Genomic DNA, 25,723 nt, shown 5'->3' on the forward strand with positions numbered 1-25,723 from the left:
TCGGCGTTACATTTCCAGTGTCATCGTAATCCAGTGTTCACTACTTGCTTAGGGAGATTTGCCAGCGAGCTGGATTTTCCATGCTATGAAAATGCCGTAAGCCTCTGACTATGGGTTGGTGTATCCAACTGAAGACTTGGCCATTCTTGAGAATTCTGGTACAGACTTTGTGAAAAGTCTAAATACAGTCTTAAAATCCAAAGGGTTTGCTTCTGAGAACTCAAACAATGGAATGAAGCCAGCCAATACCACTCAGGATTTTGAGGGGTCACTCAGCTAGACTAATGGTCATGCAGTTCTGCAAATCTTCAGCAAAACCACTTCTAATGCCTCCCAAGCAAGCCGGCTATTTATACATGGGTCCAAAGTCCCTTCCAGTGGCTTTTCCTTGGTATGATGATTAGTAGAGAGAAAAGGGGGTATTGTTGGTTCTGAGATACCCTCCAAATCTGAGTGACTTAAATTTCCTGTTTGGGTCAATAAATAATTTTATCTGTGAAGAAAAAATTCTCTGTGCAACACTCTAGATGTTTCTGTGAACAACTCCCAGAGCATGCTCAAGAGGAAAACATTGCCGGACGCTGGGGCATAGGTGGAATGGTTGGTGTGATTAATAATGCTTAAGAGGGTAGACAAGAGCACGTGTAACCTTATGCTAAGCTCAAACCGTGGTACGCTGCTGGCATGGAACACTGGGGCTTTTCTTTGTTGGTTTCAGCAAAGCTCACACACACAGGCACTTCACAGAGCACGAAGGGAATGTCGTGAGGAGTGGGAACAGTGGAGCAGGCAACTCAGGAGGGGTGACCTGCTCTACATGCAACATTTCACGTGGTCCAGGTTTTCAGGCCACATGACCCACGAGGATAGCAGTGTCAGCACCATCACCGTCACGTGATGCTTTCTGCGCCTCCCGTGGGGGAGTATCCTCTTCAACTGTGGGCTCAGATGTGTGACGTGCCGTGGGCCCTGCTGCCCCGAGTTTTAAGCCATCCATGGAGAGACTGCCCCTTTGTCTGGCTAGCCGTCCCTCATGTGCCCATGCGAAGAGCAATGATTCCATGATCCTCTCAGTGTGACTGCATGTGCTCTGCTTGTGTAGTGGCACCCCTGAGCTTCCTGCGCCAGTCCTTCCCAGGAGGGGTCCCCCTCACACCCAGCCACTAGAGACTGTGAAGCACTCTGAGGCACTTCTTCTTCTTCTTTTAAAAGATATTTAAAAAAAAAAGATTTTATGTATTTATTTGAGAGAGAGAAAGAGAGAGCACGAATGCGGTGAAGGGTGGAGGGAGAAGCAGACTCCTCACTGAGCAGGGAGCCCAACGCAGGGCTCGATCCCAGGACCTTGGGATCATGACCTGAGCCGAAGGCAGACGCTTACCCGACTGAGCCACCCAGGTGTTCCACTCTGAGGCACTTCGTAACGGTATGAAACTTTTCCTGAATTCACGCAGACCAAGTAAACAAGTCTGTTTCATACTGTAGATTTCTTCTTTCCACCCACGAATATTTACCGAGCATATACTCCATGTCAAGCATAGTACTAGGGCCCGGAGATACAGCAGTGAGCAGAGAGAAACCCCTGTTCTTATACCGTAGGGGCTCAGGAGGAGGCAGAGAAACTGGTCAAATATGAAAATACATGGAATGTCAGCCAGTGACGAAGGAGATGGTGAACTATGAGCAGGAAAGGGGCACGAGGAGTGCTGGGGCCGAGGCCAGGCAGAGAGGGTGTCCCTGGGAAGCTGGGATTTGAGCCCGCAGCTGAAGGAGGTGAGAGAGGAGGTCATGTGGCTCTCTGAGGGAAGGTGTCTGGGTAGAGGGAAGATCAAGTGCAAGTTCTGGGGGTGGGAGAGTGTCTGCTGTGCTCTAGAACCAGCAAGGGACGGTGTGGCGGGGGTAGAAAGAGTAAGGAAGAAGGAGGAAATGCAGTCAGACAATGTGGGGGACAGACTGGGGGGCCAGATGGGGTGCTGGAAGAACTTGGGGGGGGGCGGGTAAGCCACTGGAGGGGTCTGAACTGTGGAGTAACATGACCTGACTTGCATTTTGGAAGGCTCGCTCTGCTGCTGGGCCAGAAACAGACTGCAGTGGGCCAGGATGGAAGCAGGGACACCAGGGAGGGGCTCCTATATAACTGAGGGCAGGTGAGGGCGCCCGGGAGTGGGGTGCTGGCCATGGAGGTGGAAAGAGTAGGAACATTCTGATTTGTTGTGAAGGCAGAGACATTAGGGCTGCTGGTGGATCAGGCGTGAGATGTGGGAAGAGAGACATCAAGGATGATCCAAGGTCTTTGACCTGAGTAATTGGAAAGACTGAGTAGGCATTTGCTAAGATGGGGAAGGCTGTGGGAGAAGCAGGTTTGGAAACGCACCACTGAAAGTTCTCTTTCAGATAAGATCGAGATTTGTCAGGCATCTAGGTAGAGGTGGCCTGAAGGTAGTTGACTATTAAAGTCTGGATTTCATGGAAGAGGTCTGGGCTGGAGAGGAACGTCTGACGTCCTCAGTACACACTGAATATAAAGCCACACGTCTGGGTGAGATCTTGGAGACTGAGTGCAGACAAAAGGTGACCCTGAGCCCTACTGATGTTGGGGGGAAAAGCCAGGGAGAGAGGAGGAACCAAGGGAATGTGATGTGGAAGCCAAGGAGAATGTTTCAAGGAGGTGGGCAGGAATGATCACATACTAGAAGTCAAGCCTCCCCGGAGACAAAATCTACAGTGGACTTATGATCGAGTAGAACTGCATTTTCAGCATATAAACTTGAATTTCAATCTCAACTTCCATCTAATGAACTAATCCTTCATCCTCCAGGCCTCAGTGACCCCTTGAGAATCTTCATGTATACTGTGGATCTTCCCCTCAGAAAAATGCAGTCAGATACATCTAAGGCTGCCAGGAGTTCCCAGAGCCAGAAAAGTCTATCCCAGAAGTCATGTTCATAATCAACCCTTCCCTATACCCAGAGAGGTCTTCTTATGACGTTAACCTAAGTGTCTCAGAGCAGAAATTCAGGTGTTGAGGGTCTCCTGGCTTCTCCAGGTGTTTCCAAAGGTTAGAACGAGTTAAACTTTCTGGGCCCTCAGGGTAGTATGCACAGAATGTGAATGGGTTGGTTCAAGTCTGAAAGTAACAGTGAGACAAGCGAGAACTCACCACCATCTCCCGGACATGAAACATCTCGGCAGCTCCAGGTGAGAGTCGACTGGGGAAAGCGATGCTGAGAGATGACCCAGGAAGGGTGCTTGGCCCAGTGTTATAGACCTGTGGGTGTGAAACACACACAGCACATTTTAATACAAATACAGACCTTCATTTCATGGCATGCGGTAGATACACCCACCGAGACTGCAGGGTTTAGGATCCAGAAGGTCATGACTTCAAGGGTACTGAAATATCGAATAATGGCAGATTGTAATGAAACAGAAATCCTTCTAATACGTATTTAAAACCCCCAAACTTTCAAATTACCTTATTCCCTTTCAGCATCATCTTGCCTTCTTCCTGCTAAAAATTATATTGCTTTTTACATACCTGGGAATTACTCATAGACTATTACATTTGGTGAGAATATAGACATGATGTGGTCTAGTGGTTCTCAAACTTTAGCATACCACAGGATAACCAGATGGGCTTGTTAAAACATATATGGGGGTGGGGAGGGTCATGCCCAGAGTTTTTGAAGTAGATCTGGTTGGGGGGTGGTGAGGGGACTTAAGGATACGCATTTCTAATAAAAGTTCCCAACAGATGCTGATGCTACTGGCCTAGGAATTGTCCTTTGATAAGCACTGATCTGGTCCAAGCCCTGCCTTTTACAGTTTGAGGTAACTGAGAAGACAAAGTGGATTGTCCCCAAGCTAAATGGTGTAACTTACAGAAAGGGCTGTTCTTACCACACGATCCAGCTGATCAGGTTTCTTTGAAACTTACAGCTAATCCCTTGCTAATCCTGTTTGAGGACCTCTGTGTACCTCTTTCCTGCCCCAACATTTGGCCTTGTAAAACTTTACCTTCTCATCCCCCCACGGTCTTCCCTGTTTTCTGTCTCCAGCAGCCCATCGTCTCTTGAGAAATGAGAGGAAAGATGGCAGCCTCATAGAGACAGATAAGGGAAAGGAGATGGAGCAAAGGTTGAGCATGAAACTTTAGGAAGAAATGGAATATGAAGGAGAATAAAAAAGATGGGTAGATGTGTAGAGACAGAGAGTAGACTGGTGCTTGCCTGGGGCTGGAGTAGAGGGAATATAGCCGGCAGAAGAATGGTCTCTAAAAATGTCTGCATCCCCAAATCCATGGACATTGTGAATATGCTACATAGCAAGAGGGAACTGAGGTTGCTATCAGTAGCCCTTAAAATGAAGACATTACCTTGGACTATTCAGGTGGGTGTAATGTCATCATAAGGGTCCTTATATGGGGAAGAGGGAGACCATCAGAATCAGGGAAGTGGACTGTGAGAAAGACGTAGCTGGCCATTGTTGGCTCTGAAGATGAAGGGGACCCCGAGTCAAAGAGTGCAGCAGCCTGGAGAAGCTGGAAAAGGTAAAAGAGATTCTCCCCTAGTGGCTCCAGAAAGGAACACAGCTCTGCTGATACCCTGACTTTAGCCTAGTGAGACCCATGTTGGACTTCTGACCTCTAGAACTACACGGTTGTCCAGTGTTTTCAGCCACTGAGTTCGTGGTAATTTCTTATAGCGGCAAGAGGAAACTAACGTACGGAGAGACTACTCAGGGGTATGGAGTTCCTTTTTTGGGGTGATGAAAATATTCTAAAATCAGATTATGGAGATGGTTGCATAATTCTATAGACACACTAAAAGTCATCGAACTGTACACTTTAAATGGGTGAGCTTCGAAGTAGGTAAATGAGATCCCAATAAAGACGCTGTTGTTTAAAAAAACATGGGTAGAAGCAAGAGAGAGAAGAAGCTGCTTGCTCTGTGGCCTGGGGACTAGAGAGAGAAATCAGGCATTCAAGGCATCTCTGAAGTTGGGGTCAACAGGGCAGATGTGGGAGGTGAATGGAAATCTAGCCAGGTCTTCACACATGACAGAACACATAAGGATCTAGGCTCCAGCCAGCTCTTCCCTAGAAAAGTGTGTGTTCACTTTTTGCAATAGTTGGGTTCCGCTTCAAAGCACAAAAACATGATGGAGTGGATGAGCGGTCCCTGCCAACCCTTGATTCGAAAAGAACAAAATTCACCAAAGACAACAACCCTAAGACACAAGAAAAGGAAGGAATATTTAACCACAACTGAAATAACTAATTTGAAGTGAAACACGAGAGCACAGAATTGCAAAGAAAACCACTGACATGTCTGCGAAATCCCAATGAAAGCAGGAGGTGGGGGAGGGAGGAAGAGAGCCGATTTGCTCTGCCCGCTTTCACTCACTACAGCCAGACGGGTGAGAGGCCCACGCTACCATATTCATTTATTCTTGACACATGTCTTCACATTTGATTCTCTGCAAATGTTCTTGAGCAGCAGCTGCATTATTTTTCACCGTTCTTTTTTGGGTGAGAAAAATGATGGACTTTTGATGAAAAAAAAAGCCTATCAATGGTCAACACATTATCATGTTTCCGTTAAGAAAACTTTGATGGAATGTAGGAACCAGGCCCAAGACTAGTATTTCTGCCTTTCTCCCATCTGCGTCTGCAGTGAAGTCTTTAAACCATCACATGGCTTGTTGAATAACAGCTTTTAAAAGACAGAAAAATCACTATATATGGAAAGTCCCGTGCTCTCCATGAGGAGTGATGCTATCAGAGTAAGGGCACATAGAAAGTTCTATCTCTGTTCCTGATCCCACACTCCCCCACTAGCTTCACCTCTTGGTCATTATCACCATCAACCTGGCCCATGGCCTTCCTGCATGACAGTCATAATAATGACAATTGTATCAGGAGATGAGTCATCAGAGCATTCTCCAGCGAACTGTCAGCTTTGCTGACACAAGAGGCTCTCCGTCCCATCAATGACACACACTATCCGTCTTTTGGACCAGGCAGACTCTTCTTAATCCTGAACGGAATGCTGTGTGCTTCCTCAGGCAAACTGATAATCGAGAGGTTTATCTCAGGGGCATGCCCATTACTCATCCCAAGCCGCATTCTCTAGCCTGTATCCTAGGTCAGGTCAGATGTGAAGAGAGCTCTTTGCCTGAATACCAAACTTTAAGCTCCTTGTAAGGATGCCTCTGAGAAACACAACTTAACCATATGCCCTCAAGATCTTCTATCTTCCTTTCTTTTCTTCATCCTTCTCTCCTTCCTTCCCTCCCACCGCTCTTCCTCTCCTCCCTCCCACCGCTCTTCCTCTCCTCCCTCCCTCCCTTTCTAGAGGGCAGTAAGGACATTTTTGGATCTCTGGTATAACTCGACTTTTTCTTGTCTTCTTCTCTAACACCCATACCCTCTTCATTACATGGTGTGTGTCCTTTGAACCCTTCTGAATCATTTTCTGGATGAATCTTTTGTTGTAAGATACCTCGAGAACTCCAAGAGTGGGTAAGTAATTAAAATTAAAGTGATTGAAATGAAATCCCTCCATCTGGTCTTTATCTGTTTTCTACCCAACTGCACAATGCAAAGGGGAAAAAGAAAGTACTTCCGAGCAGCAGCTCAGAAACACAGAGAGCCTACTCACAGTGACCCCTGTGAGGTCTCAAAAGCAGGTCTAACCCCATCTTCCCCTTTTCCCTGGAAACTGAGCATAGGGTGTGACAGCAGGGGCTTAGCTGGTCAGGAGGCGCCTCCTCTCCAAGCTGGGGACATGTGTTCTCCATCACGGTTTCAGACGTCTCTTGCCTGGGAGAACATTTTAGGGAGAGGGAGACCATTGTTTGTGAGAGCCCACAATGTTTCGCTGCCTCGTTCTCTGGACCCACACCCCGTGATTATGTCTCATCCCCTCGGTCCACCTAGGAGTGGCCATGGGGAAGGAAAATAGTCATTATTGGCCACAGCAGTCGATGCCAGACCAGGAAACCATTTTCTCCATGGGGAGGAATGGGGAAGAGGCAGGGGACAGCTCTGGGAGCTGGAATGGAGAGACGTTGCACGTAGGTTAGAGTGCACCATGGGTTAGCCAGGCCCATCTTCTTCACTTCATCAACAGCTCCTGGCAGGATGCTTGGCCACACAGGGTTGTCCAGTAGGAGCCTGACCAATTTTTGTCAACTGAGGATAAGTGACTGGATGAGGCTGAGGTCCTTTTAGCTTAACATGCAAAGATGCTCGTGTTGAACAGTCCTGGCCTGAGAATTTATACTTCACGCCAGGGTCAGCAAACTATGGCCCGTAGGCCACACCTGGCCTGCCACCTGTTTTTGCACAGCTTGCAAGCTAAGAATGGTTTTACATTTGTAAATACTTGGAAAAATATTTTAAAAAGGGTAACATTTCATGACGTGCGAGGTTAATATAAAATCCCAAATTCAGTGCCCATCACTTCAATTTTGTGTATGCATTGCCTCTGGCTGCTTTGGAACTCCACTAGCAGAGCTGAACAGTTGCTACCGACACTAGATGGCCGGCCAAGCCTAAGATACTCACCTGCGGGCCCTTGACAGAAAATGTCTGCCTACCCTAGTCTAGCGAAGGAAGAGTGTTCTTCATGATGTCCATGGTTCACATGGAGAGGACTGGCCGAAAATGATGCTAATCTGACACGGGGACTAGCAGCATGCTCCCTCCCACGGGGAGCGGACGCACTCTCTATTCTCACACCGCGTTGCTATTGTGAGACTGCACTTCTGAATGGCTGTCCCTCTGCAGGAGGAGTGGGCTCCAGGCAGAGTCAGCACGGAGAGCCCCAGGAGGAAGAGGACACGGCAAGTGCATGGGACTGCCCTGCCCATAAGGGGAATAATGATGGAGAACTGAAAGGGGTCTTTGGGGCCATTTGGGTTGGGACATTGGCCAGAGGCTTCCTGGGGAAAGCACGTGTTTATCATGCAGTTCTCCTTCCAAGAGCTGAGAAGCAGAGGGGTCTATACAACAGAGTTCCAGACAGGGAAGGGATTCATTTTGTGTGGTTACAGAACACACACACACACACACACACACACACACACACACACTATACTCCAGCCAAGCAGGCTGGGACAAGTTTCTCCTGGAAAGAGCCTGGCTCTTTAGCTGCCCTTCAGTAGAAGACCTATCCCCGTGGGTCCTTCCATTGCCTCCAGTGACAGAGCCCGTCTCCAGGGGTGGATACCTGAAGGGTGATGTTGAGGGGCTGGAAGTGACACTCCAGGTCATCCAGCTGAATGAAGTTGGATGCGTCCACAGACTCGCCATACACAAAGGAGGTTGGAGACACGATTCTGAAAGAGGAAAGCATTTAATCCATCATCCTAAACCTCGGCCAAGCAACCCATGGTCACGGCTGTCCTGAGAACCCAAACATCTGTCTCTGTTTAATCCAGAACCTTGCTCCCCCCAGTGTATTCACCAAACCCTTCCCTTCTGGAATTGTTACTTCTTTGTCCTATAAATGGACACAGCCAGATCTATGTTTCCTAAACAGATGTTTCCAGGAATGTCTTCTCATCTTAGGTCAAAGCAATAAGCTACATATACAAATAGGTACCGGGATTACGTTTCTAAAATGAGGAGGAAGACAATGATAGCTTTGATTTCAGTTTTTTTTTTTAAATTGGATTACAAAATTATACATTTTCTATCTTATCATTTGAAGGATATTTTGTGGACTGAGGAAGATTATGGCAAGTTTTTAAGAAACAAATATAAATGAATTATATATTTAGCATCCTAAACCTCACTCTGTGACAAATTCATAAAAAAAATGTTAAATTTGTCAGACTACCAAAACCACTAGAAATTAGGTATTGAAAGTTGGGGTCTGTTCAATAATAGCATTTTTCTTCAGATTTCAAACGGTGGCTACTGAAGATGTGATTAAGAACTCAAGCTCAGTTTGTAGTGATGCTTTCAACATTGTCCATATGAACAAGCCCGAGATGAGACCAAGCCCGGACTCACTTAAATTCCCAAAGAACGGCTACTAGACGAGATTCCAGAAACTGCTCACTTGCCCAGATACAGTCATGTAAGATTTTTGGTACCAAGTCTGAGTGGACAGCAATTCATCTACTTTCAACTTGAATGTATTATTTTAGAAACGTCATGAGTTCCCAGTGTTATCAAATGGCAAGAACTGGTTCATTTAAACCAGCCTTGTTTTATGTTCCTGGAAAGATCAGAGGTCGACCCGTGTGTTTAACGGATGGTTTCACCGGGGGCTGTTAACGCCCCAACGATGAGGTCTCCTAGGGCCTGACAACAGGATCAAGTGTTTTCTCTTTCCCCCCAAGGAAAGGGCTTGGTTCAGGCCACATTCTCACTGTGCCTCTGATGAGACAAGTAAATAAACCACATGGTTAAAAATAGAGCCACGAACAGAGGCAAATCTATGCTAATTTGCAAATCTATTCCACTGATGCCTCCTGCCTGAAGAACGTGAGGAAAGATGCCCAGAGTGCAGGAACACACAGAGGCTCATCCCGGCGCCCAGCAGCGTGTGGGCTATCGCAGAATGACTCCTTCTCCAACGTATTAACGTTTCTGCTTCTAGCCAAGGCCAGGATCCAGAAGCACTCGGAGAGTGAAAAATGAGAAACTCTGAACCCCCAGAAAGTTCAGCTTGTGTTTGGGGCAGGGGTTCAATGGTTCCTCATTTGATCTAAACTAATTGTGCAAATCCTTTTTCCACTATCAAAGAGGTATGTGCTCTGTTTTCTGAAGCCAGAAATAGGAACTGAGTTCTCATTTTTCCAGGCCTGGGTTTTGGCTCAAAACCACCCAGGCTGCTTCGGGTCCCCGCAGCCCGCAGCCCTGCCTTCCGACGCCAGAGGCACTGAGTGGCCATGGACTTCACCCGGCACACGCCATGCCCCGTGGTCATTGTTCCCTGCCCACCACCGACATCAGGCAGAGCCCCCGCTGGCCTGCAGAAGAAACGAACAGAAACATGCAAAGCTAGTGTGGGCTGTATAGCTAATCAGAAAGGCGAGCCTTTCTGCAAGGCCACCAGGGCCTTTGGGATACATCTGGCTGTAACCTCTGGCCCAGCAGCATTTGGCTGAGATTTGAATCCCTGGAATCATGGCCCTCTGGAGGGGTGGCTGCTGGCCACATAGGCACATAAAGGTGTAGAGAATGCTCAAAGACATTCTAGGGCTTAGCCTTCTCATCAAACTTCTTATGTCACCCAGCAGGTGGGTGGGTAGCTGGGACAGAGGAGAAAACAAGGCGGGAGGAGCTATGAGCCGTAGCTAAAGATCTGCCCTGCATGTCAAAGCTGGGAAAAAGGGGAACTGGCAGGCCACAGACTCCTGGCTACACGTACGAATACAAGAAAAACACAGCGTTCCACCCCGGGGCCCCTCTGTGTTTTGGTAACCCAGGACCAGCTACTCACCCAGTGATGGACGAGTCCACTTCGTGCATCAGCGGCACCGTCAGCGTGAGGGTATTGTCGTGCAGGGACTCGGAGCGTTCCACGTTGCCACTGTGCGGAAAGAGAGGGGTGAGTGCTGGTCAGTGCTTGCTACCCCGCAGCAGTCTTTGCTGTTCTGCGTTAGCCCTCAGTCTGTCGCTCTCCAAGGGCTGGCTGTGCCCCTGATGTACCCTTGGTTCTGTTTCTGGACCCTGTGCAGAGGCACAGTGTTGTCTCAGTTGTGATCCTTCCCAAAGATATGAGTATAGGTAGTGCGCTGGGGAGGCGACCCCAGGAGACACCAGCAGGGAGTGGAGAAGAGACAGGGAAGGGCATGAAGGCAAAAAAGGCATGTAATCTAGGAGGTCAGTGCTCTGGGCAACTGGGTTTGGTCTTGCTGGGGACATCTGGGAGGCAGCAAGGAGCACACACCTCGGTCTTCCCATGGGAGGTGGCACTTTATCCACAACTCCCTGAGATTGGCTGCTGGGGGGCAGGGAGCAGGAATTTTCTGGCACCTGTACTATGCACCCAAGTGAGCGGGCTGTGGCCAGAGAAAGCCTCAGCAGAGTGGCAGGTGCTGGGAGCTGGAAGTTGTCTGGTGGGTGCAGGGGAAAGGTGAGTGCTGAATGGTTATGGCTGGGCACTGGCAGCACGTGCCGTTTCTAGAAGTACTTGTTCCATGAAGAATGGACTGGCAAGGTTAAGGTACTGCAGCTGGGAAGGGGTTCGCTGGACTTGAGCCACCATTTCCCACTTGGAGGCATCACCTGCCCCCCATGGATAGCCAGCCAAGCCTGGGAGAGAGGCCCTCGCCAACCCCATCAAGATAAAGACCACGGGAGCTTCCCCATAGACTTCTGGCTGCAGTAGGTCCATAGACAGGCATCCCCTTTGGAGTGAGAAAGCAAAGAATGGGGAGTGTTGTGGTCTTTCTGGAAAGGGGAGTGCAAGGAAGCTGATGCTGCTGGGTGGCTGCTTTGTGCCAGGCATACTGCATAGCATGATCTCACTGGGTCCTCAGAGGACCCCTAGAAGGGTGGGGGATTACCTGCCTCTGGCAGGTAAGGAGCAGCTCAGATAGATTAGGGAACTTGCCCAAGGATCCTAGCAAACCAGGTCAGTGAGACTCCCAAATTAGGGCTTTTCCATGTGATTCTTTCTCCGAATCTGATACCAGATTTGGGAGGTTGTTGGGGGCGGGGGGCAGGGGAGGAGAGAAGAAGGAGAGGAGTAAAGGGAGGAGGAAGGGAGGACAGAGAAGACCTATCTTTCTTTTACTATTTTGTTACATTTCCAAGATGATTATGATTATTATTCCATGGAAGTACCGCCTTGGGAAAAGGCAGGGCCATTGGTTGCAAGCTGTCGGAGCCAGCACTTCTAGTTGGTTCTACCACATGGCATGTATGTGGGATCCCAGGTGGAAGCTGAGTTCATCCTCCAGGGTTGGAGTGTAGTGGCCCCAAGACCCCCTGAGATTTGGGCACAGCTCACTGGACTACTCCCCTTGCCCACCCATTCCCTGACCCCTTACAGAGTTCTGCCTGCTTCCTGCCCTCCCGCTGCCCCCTCTGCCTTCCTCTCCCACCAGCAAGTGCTAAATGCAACAATACTTAAAGAGCAGCTCACATCCCCTCCCCTTCTTTCTCCTATTGTTCTGAAACAATGTTGCTCTGAGACTCTGACCCCTGACTCTTCATCTGTCTTCCGCATATGGGGTGACATCCATCACTCAGAGGACAGCCAGTCTGCAGAAGCAGCAGGGTCAGGTGCTCACCTGGCTTGATTCCCTTGCCCTTCCTTTCCCAGGGGGGGCAATAAAAGCCTTAGAATCACTGCTAGAGGCAGATCAGAGGTGATTATGGAATGGATGGGTCCGGTAATGCCCTGGCCCACTCCCTCCCCCCGCTCAGCATCCTGCCAGGTCTGAGTAATCGGTTCCTGATGGAAGCACCACCCCTTGCCCTGCCATTTGTCCAGCCACCTGTGGCTGCTGGCAGCTCAGGCCCGACAGTCTCATCTGTCATCAGGGGACTGCTCCAGACCGACTGAACTGAAAAGTTGAGATACAGAGGCCAAACATCAAAAGGCTTCCAGCCACTCTGCAAACTCGTGACTTGGGATGCGTTCCCATGGTCTGCAAAGCCAGGCTGCTGAGAGAGCTCTGGAGGACTGTTTAGGCTCAACTTTACGTCCTCCTAAATCCACAAGTAGGCAGGAGAGCTTCAAAGGGTGGTGACGGGGAGGACGGAACGATTGATATTTTAACTGTGGCTTTCAAGATAAGGAGCTTTAAGGATCTTTCTGTCAGAGCAGGGAGTCAAGTGCTGGGGCCTGCCCTCTGGGGCGGTAAGTCCGGTTTTCACCAACATCTGGGAAGAAATGAGAGCCTGCAATATTCTGCGACATGTTTAACATATAATACAGCTTCTGTACCATCCGTGATTCCAACGTTAGAAGATTCTGCTATTTAATTATTTAAGCTGCCAATACTAGGTGTCCCCTGTCGCAAAGTAGCACTCTTCGAGCACATAAAGGGATGTTCTTCATTTTAGTAAGTGATTAGCATTTTCTTATGTGCCCAGCATTGCATCTGATAAATAGTACGTGCTTAATAAAAGTTTGTTGAGTATAAACGTGCCCGGTATAGGGCCAGGGACTGCAGATGGTGGCTCTTGGCCTTGGCTGCTTATTAGAATCACCTGATGAGACTAATTCACAATCCCAATGCCCAGATCTCACCCAGACCAATAGATTCGAACCTCTGCAGGACGGACCAGGGATCAGTGGTTTTTAAAGCCCCCAGGTGACTCCCATGGGCACCGCTGGCATCTATGGCTGTGTGACTCGAAAATACAGAGCTTTCACTGTGGTGGTGGTGTTGGCTCCCCCTTCTCTGACACCACTGATTAGCCCTGGGTGGGGTTGGGAGGCAGGTGGAGTTTCCTCTTTTTGACAAGGAAGTCCCTTCCATGTCATTTATTTCCTGCCCCAATGTTCCTTCCCAGGAATATTGGCGGCCGCAAGTGGAGAGGAACCAAGAGAGCACACTAATGGATCTGCCCAACCACAGTGAGTTTTCTGTGGGTCCAAGAAACAGCAGGAGAACTAAGAATTTCCAGGTTTGATTGGCCATTTGCCTCCCTTTATGAAATTCAACAAGCTCATGCTCTGTGGGCAAACTGTTGCATGCATCACTTTCCTCTTCAAAAACGTTCTGCCTCTGGAATGGAGTGCAGACTCTCCGAGGCTACATGGGCCTTCCACGGCCCAGCCCCACCTCCTCTGTCAGCCCATCTTCCGCTGCCCTGTATGGCCCCCACCCCGAGATGGCTCACGAATCCCCAATTCCCTGCAGTGCCCACCACCCACCTGCCGTCACAGAGCAGGCTGTCCTGTGTACATTCTCAGCACTGTGCCTCTGTGTCTTCAGCCTGAAAACAGACTCCTCTGTTTAAATGCCATCTCCCCAGTGAGGCCCTTCCGGATTCTGGCAATGGCAACCAAGTCCACCTCCTCTATGCTTTGCACGTATTTCTATTAGATCACAGTCATGTTCTATGTGAACGTGAATTATGGGATCTTGAAACAGGATAAATAAGAAATAACCAAGTCTCACACTATTTCAAAGCTTGCAAGCCCAGACAAATGTCATCTGTGTTGAAATGCTAGCACCCCATGACGGCAGGCCACCCTCACCATGCTAGAAGGCTGGGCAGGATTTCTGGGCTTGCTGGGCTGTATCTGAACAATCACGGCGTTGTTATTTACCTGACTTTTTACATATGCTTAGGTGTGTTCAGTAAGTTCAACCAGTGCTGAACTAAAGGCCAGGGAGCCGCACCTCTGGAGTGGAAGTTGGACACAATAACACAGGGTAAAGAAGGCCAAACACACACTGTGATGTGCTGTGCTCTTGTTTTTAGGAGAGAGAACATTCTCCAAAATATTTGTGATAATGCTAAAAAAAAAAAAAAGGAAAAAGAAGAATACAGAAAGCAACACTGAAGCCAAAATATGCAATTGTGGTTGTGGATTGAGGGGCTCTGATAATGTATGCTTCCAGCATCACAGTCATTCCCAAGGGAGAGGGACTCAATTCTGTGAGCTTTAAATAACGTCGAGACTGAGGAAGGCCTCAAATAAAATAAAATTAAAGATGTGGGAGATGAAATCAGAGCTTCTGCACCCCACAGATGCGGCTGCTGGCCACTGTCCTGTGGTACTTGTTGGGGACCGACCTGAGCTTCTAGACACGGAGAGGGGGTACCGGCTAGAGACGGAGAGGGGGTACCCAAGGGCAAAGTCATTAGTGAGGGGCCAGAATGGACCACAGAGAACTGAAAGTTATAGGGCTTGGGAAAACTCTCAGTCCAACAATCTGGGTGATGGGTGTTCTTGTGAAATTCAAGAATCACTCAGGTGGTGAGTACGACGGTGTGTTTGTTCAGGGGCACGTTTTGGCTGAGGTGTAAAAGATGCTAAGATTCAGAGGAAAGCACCAGACCAGGATTTACTACTGCTCGGGGCAAAAATCCAAGATGTCCTATCAAGGACGGAACAGAGCTCGGAAAGGAGGATTTCTGGAGAAACAGCTTTCTGAGAGAGAAGAGCTGGGTGGGGGGGAGGGTGCGGGGAAAGGTGTCTGCCCTTTAAGGCACGCTTCAGGGCACCTTGATCAGCACAGTGGGGTGGGGCGACTGCCCAGAGAATGTAGGGGACTGCTGCTGGCTTTCCCTCTCCCGACCCAGTGAAAGAGAAGGGGACATGCGAGAATCCGGGCATTTCCAGACACCACAGGGGCAGAGGCTACTGAGGGGGACCTATATGCGAAAGCCAGCATGAGGCCACCTTTGGTCCTGTCCCTGAGGGCACGGTCTCAGCAGAAGCTGAAGGGGTGTCTGGCTCCCAGAGGCTGAGGTTGGACGACAGGATGAAGGACTCGCAGGCGGGAACCCCCAGCTGGGGGCTGCCGTCCAAAGGCAAGAGTCAGCTTGTAATACCCATGGGGCTTACCTGTTAAGGAGTGAGCACCTTTTCTATGTCACTCACACCTCCTCCAGCCCTGCCGTGAGCCTGGGGTGGGGGGGGGGGAAGCTCAGGGACTCTTCCAGGGGAAGTGGGGTGGGGGCGGAGGCAGCAGCAGCGCTGGAGGAAAGCAAGACTGCTCCTGAGAGAGAGGCAGGCTTCGCTTCTGCAGCTCGCCGCCGCCGTCGCAGAAGGGAGAAAGCCTTCACTTTAAATCAAGCTTTGATTATTTCAGGGGACACCTTAATTATAGTTTTGTGAAATCCTGGGAGATTTGATGTGACTGCAGAGCTCTGCATTGCCCCAGAGAGACCGGAGAATGCACGGGACTGTCCTAGACCATCCCCCTCCCCTCAAGACGGGGAAAAGACAGCCCACCAAGTGGGCTTAAAGAGAGTACAGGACACAAAGAAGATGCTTTATTTACGATTGCCAGCGAAGGCACCGCGCTTGCCGGATGAATCAGCATGCCCCTGGCTCCCGCTGATGTTATATATCTATCAGCTCATTGTCTATCCCCCTGCCACCAGCACACTCGCTCCCCAAGAGTAGGGACTTTGCCAACGTCTTAGTCTTACACAGTGCCTGGCTTGTGGGAAGGGCTCAAACATTTGCAGACTGAACTGGCAAAGCATGCCTGCCCTGGGCTAGTTCTTCTCTCCTCTCCTGGAGGAAGTTGTATGTCTGCCTCTATCTCTAGACTGAAGCCTTCCTGAGATGATATGGGATGCAAGACTGGCTCTCACTCATCCATGATCCCTCTCAGCCCTGGCCCCATCCTTTCCCCATGGTGACCACTTGATGATGGTGCATGGAAGTGGGCAGAGTGGTCTAAAGCATGACTCCTTGCTCTGTCCGGGGGCCAGAGGCAGCTGAGCCCGCGCCCCTGCTACTCTGTACAGCACACCACCCGATGGGTTGGCCCCAGTGCGGCTCATCTGAAGAGTCTGGGAAACGGCTTTCTGTATAATTCGGAATGTGGGATGAGGAGCTCCTTCCCGGCTCCTGAGGGCATGTTCCTCTTCAAAGGAAGGTCTGTGTTGAGCACCCTTATTTCAAAGGTGACCATGCAGGTGGTGGTGGTGGGGGGGGCTTTAGTTCCCTAAGGCTGAGCCTGTTGCTTTACTCTGTACCCCAGATCCTGAGGGTCTTTAGGTCTGAACCCTGCTCTAACCTTGTGACTCCACTGAGCATCCTTCCCTGGTTGACTTTCAGCCCCTGGTTCCGTTGCTTGCTCACCCAGTGTCTGGCCTTCTGTTTTCTCGGCCTCTATTAGTCATGCACGTCCTCATTTTGTTTTCTCATTTTTTTCAGTGGATCTTGCCTGACCTTGGCCTTCAGGGTGTTTCGTTCAGATCTCCAGACCACCTCTGGGATGGACTTAGGAGTCTCGGCATGACATTTCCTTTGGAGGTTAAGGTAATTATAGATAAGACACGATAAGTCAATGCAATGCATGGTCCTTGACTCGACTCTGGACCAGTGAAAAAGGGCTGAAAAGTCACTGGGACGACTGGCACAACTGGAACAAGGACTGTAGAGGAGATAACAGTATTGCGTCAGTGTCACATTTCCGGCATTTGCTAACTATACCGGTTATTAAAGAAAATGGCCTCATTCTTGGGAAATGCACACCGAGGTCCTTATGGGAAGGAGGCATGATTTCTGTAACTTACTTTCAGATGGTTAAGAAAAAAAACTATACGTAGAGAATGATAAACTAAATGGAATGAAGTGTCAGCATTGGGTGAAGCTGGGTAACAGCTGCATGAGAGTTCCTTGAATTATATGCTTTGCAACACTTCTGGTAAGTTTAAAATCATCTCCAAATAAAAATTCAAATGACAAAAGTAGCTTTGGGGATCCAACCTCCACCCCAATCAAAATCTGTTTTTTTCTATTCACCACCTAACTACCTCTCCTTCCATCCCGCTGTCAGCCAAGAGCTACCCAAATGGCGCTTCGAGGCGCACGTGGATTCTGGCTTGTGGAGGCAGCTGACAACTCCCAAGGCCCTCTCGTGGCTCGAGGCCACACTGGAGAGAGAGGGGCAGGAGCACACTCCTGAGGGGAGAAGCCGCCTTGCACGGTGCCCTGCCCTGACTCTCCGACTGCAAGGCTCCCAGGATAAGCCCTCCCTCGAGGAGCCTGTCTTGGGGCCTCTGACCACAGGCTTGGCCTGGCCCTCAGGCTGCTGTGCCCTCTCCCTGCATCAAGGAATGCAACACACAGAGGAAGTCTGTGAACTAAACAACCACGTGAGCTTGGATCAGAATCCTCCCCTCCCCCGGTCTGTCTCCTTGGCTGTAAACATCATGGCGTCCGACTGGATGACACCCAGTCCCTCCCAGCTCAGTCCGGCCTGGCAGTTGCATAAGCAGCACCAGACAGACATCAGCCCTGAGAGCTCCGACCCCACCAGTGCTCTGGGGCTTTATGGCTCAACTGTTTCTTCCTCCTCAGCGTCCTGAGCATCAACAAACCGTGACCAAAGAATGTCCCTTCCTGTTCCCATAAATCTTTATCTTTGAAGAAAAAAATGTAAAGCCCCCTTACCTCTGAGCAGTAATGATGAAGCTAAGAACTTCCTCTTCCCCAGACAGGTGGCTTGTGTCAAAGATCACGCTGAATTCGTACTAGGGGAAAAGAGAGTGACATCTGGCATCAGCAAGCATTCCAAACTTAAACACCTCCTCGGTTTATGACCTCTGGAAGCTCATTTGCATGACAAGCTTTATTTTTTATGCGGATCTTTCTGGTTGCCAGGCCAGAGATATAGCTTTAGCAATAAAACCAAGCCTGGAGTGTGTTCTGGTGAGAAGCACACTGTGGTTTTCAGCCACTGAGGTTGTCTAGGAAGTGATATGTTTGTCTCTTAAACCAGGCTTTTCTAAGGATCGCTCCCACACCATCTCCCTAATGTCTGCCACACCTGCGTGCCCTGTCACCTGTGTCAACACTACATACTTGCATTGCCACTCTTTTTGTTTAAAGACTACTTGATTTTTAAAATTTTATTTCATTTAAATTCAATTAATTAACATATAGTGTATTAGTTTCAGAGATAGAGTTCTGTGACTCATCAGTTGCATATAACACCCAGTGCTCATGACATCAAGTGCCCTCCTTCATGCCCATCACCCAGTTATCCCATCCCTCCACCCACCTCCCCTCCAGCAACCCTGCTTGTTTCCTAATGTTAAGAGTCCCTTACGGTTTACCTGCCTGTCTGATTTTGTCTTATTTTATTTTTCCCTCCCTTCCCCCATGATCTTGTTTTGTTTCTTAAATTCCATATACAAGTGAGATCATGTGACAATTGTCTTTCTCTGATTGACTTATCTCGTTTAACATAATATCCTCTAGTTCCATCCACATCGTTGCAAATGGCAAGATTTCATTTTTTGATGGCTGCGTAATATTCCATTGTGTGTGTGTGTGTGTGTGTGTGTATACACACACCGCATCTTCCATTGTGTGTGCATGTGTGTATATATTTATCTTCCATATATATGTATCTATCTTTCATTGTGTGTACACACACACACACACACATACATCTTCTCCATCCATTCATCTGTCTAATGGACATCTGGGCTCTTTCCATAGTGTGGCCATTGTGGACATTGCTGCTATAAACATTGGTTCAGGGGGTACAGGTGCCCCTTCGCTGGGTCGTGGGGTAGCTCTCTTTTTAACTTTTTGAAGAAGCTCCATACTATTTTCCAGAGTGGCTATACGACTTTAGCAGGAAAATTTCTATCATGATCACAGGTGGGAACCAGGATCACTTACCAGTAAGAGAAGGTTGTCAGAAAAATAAATGAAAACAAAGCACTGCTGCATTCTGTTGCCTGCCGAGGGCTTGGAGCCTAAGGCCCACTGCACTTTGGTAAGAGGGAGATCAGCGAGAGCTAGGGAGGTGTTAAAGACAGTCTGGCACCGTGGGAGACTTTCTCCTGCATGTGCTCAGGGAGAAAGACTGTTGGGCAGGTAATAACTGTCTAGCTGTTAGGATCGATGGGCTTTAGTGCAGTGACCATGTTTGACCTTTAGATCACTTTAATGATCTCAGGAGTGGCCTACGATCACCTCAGGCACTCGCCGCAGTGAGCATCCTATGACTTGGGGAAGACTGCCCCGAACAAATGGGTTCCAGCATGTACGCACGGGGCATGTGTGGGAATGTGGGAGGGACGCCCAGGTAGGGGTTACAGAGCCAGGCTCAACCACAAACTGAGTATGTGATCTTGGCCAAGACACTCACTCTCTTTGCCTTTTAGTAAAAATTAGAGGATGGATAAAATGATTCTTAAGTTCCACCAAGCTCTGAGAGTCTATGATTATTTAATATCGAAGTATTTGGGCTCCTCAGTGACTAATGCTAGGCACTGATCTAACTTCACGACACTGGATTCCACTGTACTAAACGCTACCTGAAAGTAATGAACGGACACTGGACATCCCTCTCAAGACAGAAATTTCTGTTGCAGCGAGGCTTGCCAGTTGCCAGGGAGAGTGGGGACATGGAGGCAGGATGGGAAGCAGAGCTGGAGGACACAAAGGAAGGGAAAGTCAAGGGTCTTGTCCCAGCACAGAGTCAGAACTGGCAGGAGATCTGAATTAAATACTCTGAAGACCCAGGTGAGGCGAGAAGCCAAAATCAGAGGGGGCCTGGAGAACGGAAGGCCAGAGACAGGGCAGGCTGGTTGTGAGAGACAGAAACGGATGGCCACCAGAGTAAGCTGACGGTGCGTCATGAGGCTTAGCCGGCGGGCTGCAGCCTGATGAGCCACAGGGGCCGAGGCCAACGGAGGGCAAGCCGGGCGTGGACGGGGCAGGCCCTGGCCCTGCTGCGTCACTCCTTGGGCTCTCTCCAGCGACTCACCCGTAGACCTCCTGCCTCCAGCTTTAGTGTTGCTCCGGTCTAAACCTCTATATGTGGGAGGAAGGCAGTGGCATTATCGAGCTGGGAAAAAAATCCAACTTTCCAACGTTCCTACTTCTCCTGGTTCCATGACCATTTTGAGAGTTAATGAATTTTGACAAAATATAATGCTCCAGAATTCAACATGGCTTTGCTTTCACTATATTCATTTTTACGACTACCCTCTCTTTATGGTAAGTGATCCTGGATCCGTATGTGAAAGTGATAAAATTTTCCTTTTAAAATAACCTTTAAGCTAAAACTAGCAAGACACCTTAGGTTTGATTTGGGATGTTGGCTGTATTTTACCAATGAAATGGCAACTGTTAATGTTTTTCAATTAAGCTGATTTTCTGTTGCTGAAATGATTTCAATGAAATGCATGTGTGGAGTGCCATGTATGTTTCCACAGATAATGACGTCCAGGGTTCAGGGACATTAAAGGGTTTCTAAAAGGGTTAGGGATCACGGACGTAAGAGCCATCCTCATTTGGAGCTGGCACCTTCAATGGGGCGGAGGGTTTCGAGCGATTTGCTAGGAAAGCAGCAAATCTTCTTTCTCACTTGAACATTCTTACAACTGGCTTGCAAAACAGCCACAAGGTCCTGGGACCAAAATGCCTTGGAGATGAAAGCAAGTTGATTCTGTGACATAGGCAGAAGAGGACGATTACACTCTCTTCTTTTTTTTTTTTTAGGGGGAAAAAAAGTTAGACAAAAGAATATGAAATTTCCTTCAAATCACAGCAGGAAAAATAGCTTCCATTTCAAAAGGCAGACCTGATCTTTTATATTCTAGTTTTGCTTCCAACAATCACATCTTCTATGTATCTTTGCATACCCTTATAATACTGGCACATACCAGAATGTTCCATGAATGTTTGAATATGCTGGACCATATTATTGTTTGAGCTTAGAAAATCTGGCTCTGTATAGATACCAAAGTGAGTCTAATTTCTTTTACTTAAAAAAATGAATTATAATACTATTATTTATGTTTTAAGAATTTTAAGAGGTCTCTTCAGAAAATTGTGAGTGCCCAGGGGAATGACAGAACTGTAGGTCACTAGCCCAGACCACATTTCTCCTATATAGTTGCACTCACAGTGTCATGGGATTTTGTCCCGGAGAAAGATTTTTAAGGTGGCCAACCAGACGGTGCTGCTAAAGTACCAAGGCCATGGTGTGTCTATGACATGTGGGGTATGTCATGTGGATCAAGGAGGAAGAGCATGCGGGGAGGGCCCCTGTGGAGTAGTAAATCACAGCCTCCTCCCCCCCCCCCCCGGGAGCTGGGCAGTGCCATTGTGCAAGGTGGAGGTGAGGGTGGAGGTTGGGGGGGGGGATAGAGGAAGCCTGGGGGGTGGGGTACAGCTGTCAGGTCAGGTGGCTGGTGAGAAGGGCTGGGGGTCTGCTGCAAGGGAAGTGCCCCATCTCTGCCCCTTACCTTCGATTTTGACCTCATGAAAGGAAATCCCACGCTGCATTTGAGGAAGTCTGATTCAAGCAGTTCACAGGAAATGCCCATTTCCTCCTGAAAGAGAAAAAGCATGAACGGATGGGCTGCCTGCGTGGAGACAAATGTGGGTAAGTGGCCTCCGCGAGGTAAATTGAGACTTCAGCAGACATGGTCTTTCTTTGGGGAAGTTCCCAGACAACATCACTGCTGGCTCGGGTGGGAGGGGAGACTGTGAACAGGCTGAGTCCCCAGTCCTTCTCTGGCAGCCCACCCTTCCCATGGGCTCTGTGGGAAGGCAGGCATCCAGAATATTCTCAACTAATGTTTTGTCTCTGAACCCTGGTGCTCTCCTGGTGAACTGGGCCAGGCTGCAGGTGAGCTGGATGCCTCCAAACGTTTGGATGAAAGACAACCACATCGTCCTCCTGGATACTTTCTCCTAAGCCCACACTCTAATCCTGTCTTTCAAGATCTTGCTAGTTTAGGTAAGACAAACTCTTAAGAAAATCACACCAAGGAAAATACAGGGATTCTTTCCACAGCCTGAGGTGGTGAGGGTTGAGCTGGTCCCCTGCAAGCCTTCCCAGGTACAAGAGCAAGGAGAGGTCTCTTAGTGTAGCCCGCTGAGCCTGGATTCTACACACAACGGCAGGAGAAACCAGGACAGGGGTCATGGGGAACTGCGGTCTTTCTACCTGGACACGTGGCCTACAACCAAGGTCAAAGGAAAGCCAGGAGGCTCTTCATAAACCACAGGTTCCAAGTTACTGAAGCCAGATCAAGACTTCCAAGGGGATGGGGCGCCTGGGTGGCACAGCGGTTAAGCGTCTGCCTTCGGCTCAGGGCGTGATCCCGGCGTTATGGGATCGAGCCCCACATCAGGCTCCTCCGCTATGAGCCTGCTTCTTCCTCTTCCACTCCCCCTGCTTGTGTTCCCTCTCTCGCTGGCTGTCTCTATCTCTGTCGGATAAATAAATAAAATCTTAAAAAAAAAAAAAAAAGACTTCCAAGGGGAGAGAGTATGTTGCAGATTTTGGAGAAGGAGAAGCCACTGAGCTAGCACTTGCTGAGTGTCTAGAAGCCAGGACATCAAAGTTCAATGAGGTCATGTGCCTTCCACAAGGTCATTCTTGGTGGACTCTAAAGCCTGTCTCCCGGCCCATTCCATGAGTCTGATTTTCTAGAGGGAAAGAGCATATACATTCTCTTCTCTGTCTATTCTGTTTCTCATCTACAAACACCCCTTACCTGGCTTCATTTCTACACCTGTTTTTAAGTTGTTCCCACTCTCAGGAATACTTTTCCTCCGTCCTCCTTCCAAGGCTTACTTCACGAGTCTTGGCCCCAAATCCTCAGGGGTGCTAAGTTCACACACATAGTATGGAAGCGGCAGGGGATCCAGAATGGACCCTGAGCTTCAATGGGGTAGCTAAGTCAGCATATCACCTACCACAATCAGTGTAAAGGGCACAGGTCTGAAAGATACTAGTCCCCGTCCTTGAAGAGCTCATAGTTTAGAAAGAAGAGACCTCCCAGCAGACAAACAGACATTTACATGGAAATGTGAGGGGATGCTCTTGGAACCTAAAGGATATGCTTTGACAAATTCAATAAGGAAACCAGAGAATAATTTCTCAAATGCTGTCTCAGGACCTGCATGTCCCAAAGACTGGTCCTAATGATTCATTGTGGGGGCTTTGTTCCCATCTCCCTCCTCCTATTCCTCCCTGCAGAAGCAATGTCCACAACTGGCCCAAGGAGATACTCCTCTAAATCCTAGCTAATCAGCTGGTGGGCATCAGAGGTGATGTTGGCTCTCAGCTTCCCTGGCACAGTTCCTGTTCACATCCATCGTGGGGTATAATTATTCTCAAGAGTGCCCCAGCATATATATAAATTACATGTGTCCTCAACCCAGTTCTAAACTCCCTTCATGAAGTTCTATACCTCACTGGAAATCCCTTTCAAACCAGGAGAGAGGTTTTCCATTCAAGTCAAAGGTCTATCTGTTCTTGAAGTAAAGATTTATTGCCCTGAAGACTTTTTTAGTTTTTGAGTGGCTGTGAAGGAATGACTGTGACTTCAAAAAAATTTGCTCTGGAACTTGAAAGGACCTCAGTTTACTAGGCTTTGGCTTCAGCCTGCGTTTGATTATTCAAGAGCTGCTGAAGTTACTTCTTTTTGTTAATTCCAAGATGCTAGAACATAAGGCCTAAGCCAGCATTTATTGCATTATTCCGCGTCCCTCCGCCACGCTACTCAGTCTACTAGAGATTGCAGAATTCCGGTTGGACCTTGGTGGGGCTAGGCAGAGAGAGCAAAAACCACAGACCTCTCCAGGATTGAGAGCACTCAGCATACGATTCATGACTCATGCGCTCCTGGTGGTGCTACAGGAAAGGATGTCATGCATCACCCTTCCGCCGCCTGTCAGCACCAACACAGCCCTCCTGGGGTTATTCATTTCTATACTCCGCTCTCCTACTACGGCTGTGAGGTAAGCAAACACGATGAGTCCCTGTGTGGATGGTGTGGGTGCTTGTCCTAGAACCCCTTTACTACATGGGTTCAATAGCCCCCAGCTGGAGCCAATTTGTGGGGGAGGGGGGAGTTACAACGCCCTCCCCCACAAGCATTCTGCAGCCTCGGATTGACATCCCACTGCCTCCAGGTGAGACTGGGTTTGTTGTGCAGCTTAGGTTCCAGAGCCCCTGTGGGATTAGGCGAAAACAGCCTCCAGCTGACAGCACATCTGTTGGGTTCCTTCCTCTGCCCCCTTCTGCTCTCTTCATTCCTCTTCTTTCGGAGCATTTCCCTAACAAACTGCTTGCACAGAAATCCCCATCTCAGTATGGGGCATTTGTTCTCAGGTGAGAAAAGACAATGAAAGGAGAACATGCACATGCCAATAAATCTTCTTTAAATTCATACTCTCCAAGAGAAAGCTTATCTAACTGTAGTTTATGAAATCTGGATAGCAGGAGCGATTTATCCCAAAGCAGCATCAACATCCTCTTTGTTCTGGTTTTACACCAAGCTCAGAGCATAACTAAAAACCAGGCTCATTATGGAGCCATTCACACCCTTGGCAGCCAGGCAGCCACCTTGCAGGCACAGAGAGATCCAGTGAGGCTTCAGAATAGTGAAGCCTTGGTGCCCACCAGGAAGTATGTGGGAGAGGTTCCAGACATCAGGCATCTCCTTGGCTCTGCCTTTTCCCATGTCCCAATGGTTGCTTACCCTGATTTTAGGTTAGAGAACGCAACTTTATCATTGTTGCAAGACTTACGATGATCGGCTCTCAGCGACTGGGAACGTGGAACAGTGAACAAACTTTGTCCCTGATCACCGGACAGTCAGACATCTGATTACTCAATTCAAATACAGTACAGTCTACTGCAGAGGGAAACTAAGACCTTGCTGCAAAAGAAGCAGGCTTTTACGAAATCAATGAAAATGATGGTGGAAAACTGCTCAAGCCACAGAAAGCCACTGATAAATCTGGATCTGGCTGAGTTAGACCAGTTAACTGATAAATATCCCCAGATGATAACACTTTAAGATGCTTCCAAAGATAAGGATTTAAATAAAAAAGATCAAGAGAAGCCCTTGGAAAAAATATGCCATTGTAAAAACGACCCTTTTGTGGGCGCCTGAATGGCTTAGTTGGTTAAGCGTCTGCCTTCGGCTCAGGTCATGGTCCCAGGGTCCTGAATGGAGCCCCATGCCCAGCTCCCTGATGGATAACAAGCCTGCTCTCCCCCTCCCTCTGTCTGCATCTCTGCCTGCTTGTGCCCTCTCTCTCTGACAAATAAATAAATGGAATTA

At 48.7% G+C, this 25,723-nt stretch overlaps 1 protein-coding gene across 2 annotated transcripts in view; it reads right to left on the reverse strand.

Annotated features, from left to right (window-relative positions):
- The window catches only part of ITGA9 (integrin subunit alpha 9), a 326,219-nt gene that overhangs the window by 58,841 nt on the left and 241,655 nt on the right, over window positions 1–25,723 (reverse strand). Inside the window, exons 19-23 of one of the 2 annotated variants that reach the window (XM_040636970.1) lie at window positions 21,884–21,970; window positions 18,066–18,145; window positions 10,461–10,550; window positions 8,235–8,343; window positions 3,161–3,268 (exon numbers count right to left, since the gene is read on the reverse strand). In XM_040636970.1, coding sequence (XP_040492904.1) covers window positions 3,161–3,268; window positions 8,235–8,343; window positions 10,461–10,550; window positions 18,066–18,145; window positions 21,884–21,970 — 474 coding nt within the window. Of the gene's footprint in view, window positions 1–3,160; window positions 3,269–8,234; window positions 8,344–10,460; window positions 10,551–15,913; window positions 17,044–18,065; window positions 18,146–21,883; window positions 21,971–25,723 lie in introns of those variants that run through there. The other variant, XM_040636971.1, reaches the window with a different exon arrangement.

The sequence above is a fragment of the Ursus maritimus genome, unplaced genomic scaffold, assembly GCF_017311325.1.
Source record: "Ursus maritimus isolate PB19 unplaced genomic scaffold, ASM1731132v1 scaffold_20, whole genome shotgun sequence".
NCBI classification, from domain to species: Eukaryota; Metazoa; Chordata; class Mammalia; order Carnivora; family Ursidae; genus Ursus; species Ursus maritimus.